The 14,765-nt window shown below is 33.5% G+C and overlaps 1 protein-coding gene across 5 annotated transcripts in view; it reads left to right on the forward strand.

Annotated features, from left to right (window-relative positions):
• Wake (ankyrin repeat and fibronectin type III domain containing protein wide awake) overlaps positions 1–14,765 on the forward strand; it is a 76,982-nt gene that overhangs the window by 36,715 nt on the left and 25,502 nt on the right. For 4 of the 5 annotated variants that reach the window (XM_083035814.1, XM_083035813.1, XM_083035816.1 and 1 more), the window contains one exon: positions 1,320–1,579. In XM_083035814.1, coding sequence (XP_082891940.1) covers positions 1,320–1,579 — 260 coding nt within the window. Of the gene's footprint in view, positions 1–1,319; positions 1,580–3,862; positions 4,743–14,765 lie in introns of those variants that run through there. The other variant, XM_083035817.1, reaches the window with a different exon arrangement.

A 14,765-nucleotide genomic window follows, 5' to 3' on the forward strand; every position in this document is an offset into this window, starting at 1 on the left:
GATGGCATTATTTTTTATAAAACGACTCTTCTTTTTTCCAAGACTATTCATATTAAATTTAAATATAATTTGATTAATACTAAATAAGCAGGATATAGATTTTTTTTTTTTTTTTTTTAAGCAAAGCATTAACACCAGTGTATCGGTTTTTATCGATTTCTCATCAGAATCGATAAACGAAGCGTGGAACAATTTCCTAGTTAGTGATACTATTGTGTCACTATGTGAATGTGTTCTTATTGATCGTGTCGATGAATAGCGCTCTGATAGATTTCCTGGCACATTATGTCGCTGTATAGGCTGTTTCGCGTAAATTAGAAAGCAATTTTCTTGAATACGTTTCTATTTTAAAAACGCGAATTTAATTTCCAGACAAGAGTGTGTTGGTTGGTTCGAAAACATCCTCTCGTTGGAATATTCAACACATTTATTATTATGCGTCAGTCCTTTGAGTCACCGAAATTGGGGCCTGAATTAAAATACAAATGTCACAAAGTTGTCCTGAGAAGCGGAGATGTTTTGACTGCGTTCATTAAAGTTTTATCAACAAGCTTTACTTCCATACTAGTTTTCGTCCGAGAGACAAAATTTTACTGTAAAGATTAAGCGTATTTTACTCAGAGAGTTCCTTTATTCGTGCAGATATTATCTCTGTTAACGCTATTCGCTCAGCTGATATTTATTATTAATTTTAAAATACGAATCTTGAGCAATTCTGGGTATTTCAAACAGCCCAGGATTAAACTAGTATCTTAATAACATACAACGTGTTATTAAATGTAACTGGACTTTGGATTTCGAGTCATAAAAATTATCACAATGTTGCGAAAACGTAGATATAGATCCTAGGCATCTAGGACATCCTATTGCGAGTAACATCTGGCGCCTTTATTGTACTATAAACGCGTATGTGCCCTCGGCGATATTAAATTACCGTCACCTCGGCGGTGGTGGCTCGACTGGGAAACGCTTAAAACGAGGGAACGTATCCTGCATCAGTAGTTGGTGCGAACCGCACCCATGAAAATGCATCGATCGCTTCATTTACGATCCTCGCCATTACATCAACGCGTCATTCACATCATGGGATTCGATCTTCTTGCTGATATCAAAGGGAATTTGGCAAAGAGTACTTTGTTTTATCCATTATAGATTTTTCACGTAAAATATTATATATAAAATAGATATTGAAAAAGATATAAGTCAAAACTATGCTATAAATCAAATTTATAGAAAAAAAGGAAATAAAAAAAGTCTCTCTCGTTCTCTTTCTCTCTCTCTCTCTCTCTTTAATATGATAAAATGATATTAATTGACAGACGAGAGTGCAGTACGACGAGTTCCTGTCTGCCAAGGAGCAGTTCGATTGACAGCGTGGCGGAATGGGGTTTGACAGGCGGAATAGGAACTGTCGCTGGAAATAACAGCAGTGTGTGTGCTGGTAGCAGTTATGGCCTATTTGTCGAACATCCACCCTTGAGAAGAAGTCCGAGCCCGCTGTTAGGAGCGAGAGGTGACAGACTGAGTTTAGTGTCGCCCAATATCGGCAGAAGAATTAAAGGACACAGAGCGGTAGTGGGTAAGTCAAATTATAAATTATATTAATCGACAAAAGAACGCCGATAATTATTTTGTTCGTTCCCGAATAAAAGAGACCGGCGCAAAATTTTTGCGCGTTTAAAATAAGTATTTTATTTCTTCTCTTGCCATAAATTATATATAAATGTCTTCAAAGTTTTCAATTAAAACGAGCGCGAGCGTTAATAAGAAGGTTAATTAATGAATTGCATGGCAACGCCTAATCAAAAGGGTACTGCTGGCGCAATTTTCTGCAAATTATTAACCGGGCTGTAGTACGATTTCATGCCTGGACTGCAATATCTGTAAATTAGTTGCAAAAGCTCGCTCAGAAGTAATGTCCGAGATATATATATATACAATATCTCGGGCGTTACTTCTGAGATATATATCTCTTACAACATATTTAAATATACCAGTCAATAAAAGAAGATTGGTAAGAGCTTCTCATTCATTCAATGAAGGCAGTAATAAATTTATTTGCAAAGAGTAATTTAAAAGGCGACATTAATCATCGCTTTACTTTGCCATTATAAACGATAATAAAAAGTCTTGAAAATTAAATTTTATGAAACGTGAAATTTTGCTCGAAGAAATAATATACATTTAAAAGTACATCCTTTTCCGCCTTCAATAATATTAATCAATATAATATTAATGAAAAATAGATAGTTTTGTATTATATGTCTGAGAATCACACAAATTTCATCAGATTGCCCTGCACGAAACTCTCGTTTCAGCGCAGATTTGATTAATCTATAAACGTACGGAGTTTACAACTTCTGTGGCAAATTGAGTTCAAGCAGTACGAATCTTCATTGCTTGTAATTTAATATACGTTCAAAGTTACAGCTTCTCGATAATCGTCCACAATAACGTAATGGTGAAAGTTATAAATTTCAGTTATTCATTGACTGAATGTAGTTTCACGTGCAATAAATTAGTTTATATATATATATATTTTGCAGCAAATAATATTTATATATATTCACAAAGTTAAATTACATTTTGGTACACTCATGTATGTATAAATAGTTTGGAAACATTTTCTATAAAATACGAATGACAGTTACAAAAAAATAATAGAAAATATTTACAATATTTTGTCTAAAAGAATATTTTATACGAATATTTTATACGTTGTATTACTTTTTCAATATTTATTCGTAAACTGATTGCAATACGGATTAAATGACGGTATATTGCAGGAAACTTAATACTGTACACTAGCTAAGAGAAACTTAACTCGTTTAACGACTTGTATTTGGTAAATTGGTAAAGTTTTGAATTGTGGATTTTTGGATTTTTTCCTTCTCTGTCATCACTGATAATAATAATATTCGAGTGTAATATTTTAAACTTTGCGTCAAATTATAATAAATTTTAATATAAAAAAAATCACGTGAATTATTATTTGCAAGATAACACATTCTTTTCTACTGTGCAAAATATTTCCCATCGAATCTCTCACGTGCGAATCTTTCTCATTTTTTCAGAAAACGATATGTTTGGCGTTTAAATTTATTTATTATTTATAATCATCATTTATGGTAAAAGTATTTCTCGAAAACGTTCCATTCGATAAATAAGGGATAAGCTCGCGACAGAAAGTTTCAGCCACTGGAGACCGCTGTGGCCTAAAGTTAAATTATGAGAATGGTATTGTTATCGGAATTCTGAACGTTTATATATATAGTAACTACACCGCACTTGTAATTATCTTGAATTAGAGAAATTTGCATTTTTTTAAAAGATATTTTCGTGAATTTAAAAATGAGTAAGATAAATTCTCTAAAATCGATAGAGAATATTTGCAATCTTTTATTATTGAATATTTAAATATAAATTTTTATTTATACAGTATTTTTTCTCAAATATATCATCTATTTAATCAAGATAATAAGATATTCTCTTGAACACGTGTACGTTTAAAGAATCTCTCCATTAAAGTTCGTAATAGCTTTTCGCAGAAGTTATTACTGCAGAAGCAATATTTTAAATAATACATAAAAATAAATAATACAAAAAAAATCTAAAAAAATCAGGGCAGTAATTTTTGGAATGACACATTTCTTTCAAAAGAGTAATACTCGATATAAAGCTGGCGCAGCCTGTAGAGTGATGTTCCTGATTACAGCTTTGTATCCGCGATGCTCGGTTAGACGGGTGAAAGCAATGAAACCAGAAACCGCACACCTTAGACGAAGCCAGCTCGGACAGGTCTCTTCTCAACCAATCGTTTTCTGCTTTGTTCAAGTTCACCTGTCCGACGAAGGAGGAAAGGTGTTTGCGCGAGTTGCATGTCTCAGCGACTTACACAGTTCGCGGCCGCGACCGATCTCGCGTACTTCGAAACTCTCGCCGAGAAAGATTCGCGATGGTGAACAAAGGACGGGAAACATATCGCACGTGAATAGAGAACGAATGCGATTTCTCTAAATCGCAATTTAACGATCAGTGAGACTTGATTAATCTTGGATTCAACTTTTCGCGCAACGATATTCTCTACTTCCCTGGGGAAGGGCCCCCTCTCTTCTCTTCTCCCATCTTCCTAAATCATATAGTTATATAATTCAGTATTCACATTAATTCATCGTATATATAAAGAAAATAATGGAATAGACCTCTCTCTTCTTCAACAACGATTATCGATACCGACGTAGGAGTCAATCTTACTAAAAGTCCATTGCTCCCATAGTTGAAGTAATTAGTGAGGTGCAGTGAGTGAAACGATAATCAATTTTGGAAAATCAATTTTGGTGAAAAATGATGTGCTAACGATTTAACAAGAAATAAAAAAACTGGTGTAAAATCGAGGAGATTAAAAATGTTGTGATACTTGACGAACCTTAAGGACTTCCGAATGGCTCGGAGCACTCTGGTGCTTCGAAAGAACGAATTATTCGCGAGCATTGCCGATATTGTTAAACTGTCGCGATCAATCGAGCCGGTCGGCGAATATGGCACATTTCGAAAAAAGCATCAATAGCTTTATGAGATTTGGTCCGCGCCATCGTTCGATAAAAATGGACGAGGAGGAAGGTGGAATTTGAGGGACACGTACGTGGAGGTGGAGGACCTCACGAATGCATCGTCGGGAATCGTCGCGCGGTTCTATAAACCGGTTTCTGCATTCGGTGCAACGACGTGCAACGGCGCCGCCGGTGAGTTTTAACGAGAGCGACACAAACGCTCTCAATCAATTCGATTACGAGCGGTAATTACGAACGGTAGTTTAACGCGAGATTGAATTTCACTGTTCCTTTTTCGAACCAAAGACACAGAGTCGCCTCGGAGACTAATCATATAGTTATATAATTCACAATAAAATTCATCATTATATATATTGAGAAAATAATAGAATAAATCTCTCCTCTCCTTAACAACGATTAACGATACCGATGTGGGTGGAGTCGATCTTATTAAAAGTCAATTGCTCCATATCTCAAATAATTAGCAGTGATGCAGTGCGACATAATCAATATTGGACAAGAATTAGTCGCCAATGATATTCGAAATGTGCTAATGATATAACGACAAATAACGATTTTCCTGACTTGAATTTCCTGATCAGAGAGACGATACCTCGTGCTCACGCGATTTTTTCTACGAGCATAAGCCTCATCGCGTGTATAATTTATCTAGTAAATAAAGTATCGCGCGACCCAATTTGCAATAATGCGATTTGAAGCTGAAAGATGCCGATATTTCTCATTTCTCACTCATTTCAGCATTATTCACCCGAATCGTTTAATACCGAAAGAACGATGGTCGAAGGCTTCTAACTTCCAATCGATTACGCAAGATACATCTCCTGTCCCTAGAGACGATTTGCTTTCACTTTCGTCAAGGGTCCGCGTTCTCGCTTAAATGTTACATTGATTCTCGCTGAGAAAATGGAAGACGGATGATTTTTTTCGTCCTTCATTCTCACGAATTTTCGCGACACGGTGCGAAAGAATTTAAACAGACTCCTTCACGACGAGCTTTAAGTAAAGCGAAGAAAGTGATTCGGTATACAACGTGTTGATATGTACGTCTCGAGTGAAAGCACAAATGTACATAGTATACATTCTGCATATAAATGGCAGATGCAAATATAGATGAGACGATCTAAGCGTTTCTTAACTTTCAGCCGAGTCACATTCCTTGTATCAGCATCTAACTATCTCTGTCTGGTTTCTTAATAATTTTGAATAAAGATCGACTATATCGACTATCGCTGATGAATTTTTACTACTCTGTTTTCCGAAGATACAAACAATATTATTTTACCTTGAAAAAAATATTAATATCGTTACGTGATAATGCATTAAATTTGTGACACTTAATGTGATGGATAAATAATGTAATAATTCAAACTTGCATGATAGTTATAAATTATCTATAATATCTAATTAATACAATGAGAGAAATAACTTTTAATTAAAAATTCGATTAAATCAATATACTATAATAATGTGTATTCTCATTATCATTTTTAATTAAAAAATATTCAAATGTCACGATATTATAAAGTATTAAACATCATAATTGCTAAAGTAAGAATGATGTTTGAACACAATTTTACAGTGGCATTATTTTTTTTCCCTCAATTTATGTCGATTTAAACTCTTGAGAGAGAAAGATGTTTTTCTGACACCGATCTCTAAATTAAAACAGCAATTATCGTCAAGTTAGAAGACTTAATATTATGCATCGATTGCATAGACCGCATCCATAGGGTCGGATTATGTAAATGCGTTGAACTTAACCGAGAATCATGATCGGAAGTGACAGGCGGAAATGAAATTTTCCCGGGTTTTCCTTGAAATTAATTCTTTTTCTTTCCTTATTCGACCTAGATTAAATTATATGAACTATCGCCACGCTATGCGACAATCGTAATTTTCATCAACAATTGCAATTTTCTTCGATTCCACTTTTTCATTTAATCGAATTTTTAATTAAAGTCTTTTTCACAAAGTGGTACTGATCCAAAACTTGTTTGAATGGTATCTATGTGGGAAACAATTACATTTTTCTTATTATACAAAAACTTTCGTATCTTTAGTATATCGTAATATCGTAATATCGTAACTTTATATCGCATTTAAAATTTATGGTTATAAATAAACCTTTCCTTACTGCTTCTCTCTCTCTCTCTCTCTCTCTTTCGGTCTCTCTTCTTTTCCCATAAATTTATGTCGTGTAACCCTATTTCAAGCACGTTGGGTTGAATTATTCAGAATCCAGAAGTGATCTTCATGCATGACGAGCCTCCTTTATTCCGCATCGTCAGCAATGCGAGACAAGAAGGTACAATAAAAAAAATGCCAAAGAATAAACAGTTTTTCTCGCCACCTCGTATCAACGTCATAGTACTAGTTTTTGTCATTAATTAGATTTTCAGAAAGATATATCTCTCTCTCTCGGCTACATTTTCCATCCACGCTACCATCGGCGTACCAAGTTTGCTTCTTAATTATCCACTCGCTCGCACATGCTCGTACGAGGAGGGAGATCGTGATCTAAGCGAAACTTTACGGACGGGTTTACGATGCTCAGAGAAATCACGGAAGTTCCCGATTGTTCTCCCATCGTAATTGTGCCCTACTTCCGCTCTTTTCAAGTTCTGCATAGAATTCTACTTTAGAGTACTCTGAAAGTTTCCGTTACGAATTCGCTCCTCGTTCACCCTTCTGCCCTCCGCGTCGTGTGAGAAAAACACTCCGGAAAAGGGCGGCACCTGCGACGCATGTATCCGATATATAGGGTGTTCTAACAGTTTCGCGTATTTTAAAATGATCGAGAAAGAGCAATAAGGACTCGCGATAATCGTTTGTAACATCAGAAGGAATTTAAAAAATCGAAATTTTTTATACTCAAAATATAATACTATATGAGTATCCTTTTTCATACACGGCGTATATAATTGTTTGGGAAGCAGGTGAGCCTTTGTACGTTGAACAATTCTTTCATAAAGCATGGGAAAATTTCTGTGAGAGCACGTAGTACTATATCACTAGATAATAATCTGTAATTTATCTTTATTATTTTTTATACGTTGACGTGAAAGTTCCTAATGAGAAATCCTAGCGCAAACGAATAATTATTATTGCAGAGATATTAATTATGCGTTAATTATAAAACGATTACGGCATAATAATGTAAAAAAATACGAATTTAATAATAATAGCATAAAATCCGAGAATACGTATATATTACGCTAAAAATATACATATTTAAATTAAATTATTTTTTATTAAGTTCCTTACATTCCTCAAAATAAAAACTTGATATATCGCAATATCATATCAATAAAATTAAAAGAAAAATATATAAATCAAGCACGCTTTTGTTTCATAGAGAATACCAGAGGTGATAACAAAAATGTTAGGTATTGATGCATATATCTCTTGCATTGCTTTTTGAATGTGATGGAGATTTATATAACATATTAATTATTTTAAAAGTAAAAATATGCTTTGAAATTACAAAATATTTTAATTTAATTTCTCATTTAATATGTACTTTCGTTACATTTATTGCAATTCAAAAGTTTTTAAAGATTTTGTGAAAATATTTTACTACCGTAAACTCACACAACACGATCGCGATTATTAAAAAATAATTATATTATAAAAGGGTTCCAACAGGCGCAAACACTTCCAGTGCAATATCTTGTACGCGTTAATCTGAAACCTGCCGAGCTCGTGTTACAGCCCTGAGTCTAACGAAATTCGAACTCACCTGCCCCAATGTCATGCTCGGATGCTTAACAGCACACTACATCTGTTACGAGCCTTCCTTTCAGTCTGTGTCCTTCCTTTACATCGCGAGGAACTTGTACGCGAAGAATAGCATATTTTTGCAAGAAACGCGTCTTACAGTTGTCTCGTAAAATTTCGCGCGAATTTAAAAAAATAATACGCGATTTATAACTGAAGAGTGATAAAATATTTTCTTACAAATTTTTAATATATATATATATATATATATATGCTTTTTCTTATGAATTCTTACAAATTTTGTTCATATGTATATTCGTTGTGTGTTAATTTGGTGAATTGAACGTGGGAAAGATCATTCCGCGTGGTTAATCGACTTGGACATTTCTCTTTGACTGTGTTGCTGATGGAAAAGCTCTACCTCATTTTTGTGGCTTTCCACGACGCTTTCCAGTATTCCCGGCGCAACGCGAAATTGCATCGCTGCACTGCAAATCGATAACGAAATTACATTCCGCTTCGTTAAAGGCGAAGTTACTTTCAATCGGATGTGATAAAGTCACGATCAAATGACACACCGGATTTGGTCAGAAATGCGCACGTACGCTATACACGAGTCGTTGCAATGTGCGTGTAATAGTCCTTGCGGAATTCTATAATGATTCAACGCAGTGTGTGGTTTATGTTATCTATGCAACGTGATTCTACGATACGAAGAGCTGTGTAGTGTGATTGATAAATTTAGTAAACTTTCACTGAGCGATTAATTAAGATCGTTTTACCGCTCTAATTTCTGTCATCGTTAATTTCACGTTGCTAATCGTGTGATACGGATTACGATAAAAATGTTTATAATTTTTATAGTTTATATATTCACTATGAGAAGAGTTAAACAATTTAGTTTACTGTGATGGTCTCCACGCACTGATTCAAATTCCAAATTGTTATCAACTCTTACAACAGCGATACAAAAGCGAGGGGCTCGACGCACGAATGGGATTTTGAATAAAATTTTACAAGGTAAACGAAATAAAAAAATTTGCAAACGTGCAAATAACATTTATTCTATTTAATCGTAAAATGGTCCGAATTTTATTTCATCAAATGTAAGGTATCTTCAAGGATATTATTATCACAGACGCATGTTATATCAGAAAGTTATTAAATAATCAATATTAAATAAAGTAAAACTTTCGTGGATGTTATTCAAAAAACCGCGATGAAATTTAAATATATCGTATCGGGATATAAAATATATGGGAATAAATAGAATAGCGCGCGTATATATGAGAACTGACTAAATTTTGTAATGTTACGATGTCTATTTGTTTCCGATGTAATTAGTCATGTTAAATCCAATTATCAATTTGTCTCAATCAGACATCAACATGTTCCAGTCGACCGAGAATATTTATTTAGTAACTAGTTTTATTGAAATTTGTTTATGAATCAAAAAATTTACAAAGCATTCTGTCGAAAAGCATTCGTGAGACAATGCATAACGCGCCTGTTTATAATATAATGTAACACGAAAGTTATAATTAATAACATATATTGTATACAGTATAGTGTATATTAACATTTTCTTTAAAGTGCAATGCTATATCAGTTTCAGATATTTCAGATATTTTTTAAATGTATAATAAAATTACACATTTAGACTTATATATTTCGGATATACATATATATTGGATTCATCAACTTAGAAATCTGGTGAATAGTGAGTTTAAAAAAAAAAAAACAAATCTGTTTGACACTGTGGATACCCTCGTGGATTTTGTACGTTAAAATATATAATGAAAAATGTTTTATATTATTTATATGATATAAATTTTATTATATATTAATATATTTTATATTAATATGAAATAATATTTATTATATTTATATGATATAAAACATTTCTCATTATATACTGTAACGTACAAAACCCACGAGAATATCCACAGTGTCAAGCAGATTTGTTTTTGTTTAAACTCACTATTCATCAGATTTCAAAGCTGATGAATAAACACGCGTCGATTTAGTGTCTGTTTGAAAATTACTAGCAGATATGGAATAAAATGGTCGTTCGTAAAATGTCAGCGATCGTAAAAATTTATTTTATCTCATGACATCGCGTGACTACGTTGATAAATTGCAGGCGTGCAACTGATAACGCAGTTATTAAATTATGGAACGAATATCAAGCGATGCATTAAACCGTGCGCTGCTCCGTCGAGTCTCCATAAACGGAGTTTTACACGAGTCTAAAGAAACTTTCAATATCCCGCCCTCTTCTCTCGAATAATTTACGACAGACTTATGGAGAGCACACATACACACATCCACACGCACATGCGCATACACACACAAGATTAACACATAATATTCAAAATTTATGTAATATTTGATGCGAAAGCTAATAAGCTCTTGTTAATGTGTAATTAATAAATTACGAGAATAATTTGGCGAAGTCGATGTTTCGATAAAATTCTAATATTCCGAATTCGATTGACAGCTTATTCATATACGTGTGTACACACACGGAGAGAATTTTATCTTAGAATTTACCCTGAAAATCATGGTAATCGTGGGACAATATAATATGGAAAGAATTTTATGAGAATTTCTCTGATTAATATTAATCACAATAAACATAATAATATCTACACGTTAGAATATAAAACATGTTTGAGTAATTTTACCATGCAGTTTAGTAAAATTACTCAAACATGTTTTATATTTTATTGTGATAGATATTATTATTTTTATTGTGATAAATATTAATCAGAGAAATTCTCACAAAATTCTTTCCATACCATATTGTCCCACGATTCATTACGTTCATGATTTTCAGGGTAAATTTTAAGAGAAAATTCTCTCTGTGTACGATTCTATATTTATTTTCTCATTTTTGCGATGCATCACTCGTTGTATCTGAGATTAAGCTTGTATAAGCTGGATTCAGTATAGTATCTAATGTTTATGCTCCGACACGTATGCGCGACACATATCAATCCTTTAATTAATTACGAGAATAATGTGAGGCAATCGATGTTTCGATAAAATTCTAATATTTCGAATTCGACTGACAGCTCATTTATACGTGTATGATTCTAGATTTATTTTCTCATTTTTGCGATGCATCACTCGTTGTATCTGACAGATGAAGTTTGAATCATTGGATTCAATATAGGATCTAATGTTCATGCTCCGACACGTGTGCGCGAGACATATCAATCCTTTTACATATAGGGCAGTACTACGGCCGATATACACGCGATGCAGTTTCGAGCGAGCATAAATAGCGACAATGCGGCAAAATCTCTTTGTCGCAAAATGCGACGTATGTCGAGCTAAAATAATAGAAAAATCATCACGCGAAAGAGAGAGAGAGAATATATTATTCTTTTTAATAAATTACGACGATTGATAAACGTGTAGCTTTTTACAATGATTCAACCAATGCGTTCGCAAATTATTTTGTTTAATTTAAACAATCATTGATTTCTTTGCAAAGCCTCTCATTATTAATCATAGAAAAAGTTGATAACGCGAATAACAATAATAGATTGAATTTAATTATTGAATTTGATTCATGCAACGCAAGTGCTCCGATATAAATGTGATGTACACGTTGTAATTTACTTGTGATAAAACATTTTATATACACTTCAGACCCCTCTCCAAATCATTAATGTTCGTGTAAATATCAATAGAATGCGCATATGAAGCGAAACTTTGAAATAAAGTGGATCGCTACCGCAGATTCGCACCTGATAATGATAAAATTGTCATGTTTGTTAACAATCGCGCGTAATGAATATTTGCGGGTCAATTCGTAAACAGATTTATCGGTCTCGAGCAATTTCGACATATGTTTGATATATCATTCAATTAAATTCAATTTAATTTGGTATTAAATCTCAATATATCAAAACAGCGTAACTCATCGAGATGTTGTTAAAATCAAAATGAAATACTTTTGCATTGCTAAATTTTATTAAAGTGATGCAAAAAAATGCAGCAAAGTAATTTCAACGCGAAAGTACAAATGAGCCATCATATAATTCATTTCCAACTGGAGATTGTCTCTTTTATTCAACGACGGATTCGACAGAGTTTCTAAAGACGAGATTCTCTCGGTCATCTCACAGTCATCTTTTACGGAATTTTAAATGAGGCACCTGCAATGAAAAATCATCGGCTCGTACAGTCTGCGACAACGACTCTATAATGCGGCAGCATAAGAACCATTGTCGACACAAACCTCGAGGAAGAAAATGCATTATCCTCTCTCTCATCTCTTCTCTTCTCTCAAGAAATCTTCCTTCGAGTCGTTCCTTATATCTCCCTTCACTCCGCATATTCCTCAGGGAGGAATCGTCCACTTTGGTTTCGTAGGACGAATTCTATTCCAGAGAAGAGCTTCTTTTCGTTAAAAAGATTGCTCCAACTTATCGCATAAATTCCCCGAGAGACAACATTTAGATCCAAAAATATATATTTGTGCCGCATGAAATATTTTGCGAGTCAAGAACGGACATTTTGATTATTTCGACCGTATATTAATGTTTCTTGTTCTATTAACGATATATTGATTATTAAATCAATCATCATTATATTTTCTCTTCAAAGTTTGTCCTTTGTTTTAATAGCGTCATGAGTCATGAGATTATAATACGAAATCGCAATCACACAAGTGAAAAAATGTACAAACACGTGTTGCGGATTATATTCGCAGAATATATTATTTAAGGGAATTTTTAAGTATTTTCTCTAAATGTGTTTGACGTATATATCATACCAGAAAATCTGAAAAAGCTCGTTGATTATAAGCAAACTTTTATGAGATCTTTTCGTTAAAAAAAACATCCATAAAACAGAATTTTTAGAAGACTGAGAGATAGAAAAATTGAATTAAAGAAAATTTTTTAAAACTATATATTATACTTCAATAAGCAGGCATGCAATATTATTCAAAATAATTAATCTCTCGTGTTTATGCATTCAACGAGTATACTTCTTATACATATATGCGTTACCATATTTATGTAAAGAAACTGTATATTTTGCGAATCGTCAGTTACAAATGAAATATCGAGCTTTCTGCGTGATACGACGTAAAAAAAAAACGAGAAATCCAAATACACGCGTAATCCATATACAAAAAACTAACTCCTGCGTTTCATCAAAAATTATCAGATATCCCGATATTTACTTTGGCACGTGGCGCTAAAAATAATCGTGCGCGTTTTTTCGAGAAATTATTGTAACGTAAAGCTGAAATCTTATTGCTTAATTACAAAAATATAATGACAAATTGAGATGATTTCAAATTACAATTTGTTTATTACGCTGTCAATTAACAATAAAATAAACTGCGCGAATTACAATGTACGCGTTACTGGACAGAAATACGATTAAATTGTAGGAAATTTTTCTCAGAGAATACACCTTGTATTTGTCTATGCTGTAGTTATATGCGCGAAAAGGTCTCGCGGAGAATGCAATTTATAATTATATATCGTTGCCTCGCGCGTAGTTATGATGTTAATTGCATCCCCACTACTGTTGCATGCAAATTATCTTCTGCTTTGGATGAGCGCATCATTGTGACGTACAAAATTGTGCTTCTGGTTAAAAACTTTTTGCGACGTAACCGAGAAAAGTGTCACTGTCACATTTTTTGGAAAAGTTTACTTTATTGTCAAACTTTCTCAGTGCATGTAAAAATGATCTCTTTTTATTAAATGACTATCAAAGCACATTTTTACGCAAGAATATCCAGTTTCAGAGAGTAAAATTCACCGTGTCACGTAATTTCATGGTATACTAGACATTTCGTAAAGCTTGTGTCAAACATAATTGAGAACATATTAAACATACTATGATAAGAGAGATCTCTTTTCTCAGTCTTTTTATTTTTTAAATCCTTCGCGGTCTCTCGAGAAAAGAACGCATTGTTATTTTTCACATACCGGCAAAAATAACGACCTGCTTCTCAGAAGCAGTGAGAGACGATTGCTAAAATTTACATATCTAGCCTGAAAACTTCCTCGAGAATCTGAAACTTGCGAGTGTGGAGTGTCTTGGGTTTCGAAGTCCATTAGAGCGACAAAGAATGTCAATGACGTCGTCGTATCTTTGCGGAATTCATTAATTCTTTAATTACTCGGTCTTAGGTCATTCACGTTTCATTCATGCGCGCGCGCGCAGTCAAGTTTTTAATCCATTTAAATACAATTCATCGTTAATAATACTCGCTGTAAAACCCCTCGGGGATAAAACTCATCAACAATCATGTTGGATTTTCAATATTTTGAATAGCAAATTTATTAAACGAGGAATTTTTTTTTTTTTCGATATAATTCGATACGCGTAAATATCGAGCAATAAATGTTTCAATGATGCAAACTTATCAGCTGAATCCGAGGCTATTCGTTATAATGTCTCTCCTGTCGCGGTAGTTTTCAATTATGTCAAATAATTAAC

This window comes from Prenolepis imparis, unplaced genomic scaffold (genome assembly GCF_030444845.1).
Source record: "Prenolepis imparis isolate NDT839.2.m4 unplaced genomic scaffold, iyPreImpa1.0 SCAF_4, whole genome shotgun sequence".
Classification (NCBI taxonomy): domain Eukaryota; kingdom Metazoa; phylum Arthropoda; class Insecta; order Hymenoptera; family Formicidae; genus Prenolepis; species Prenolepis imparis.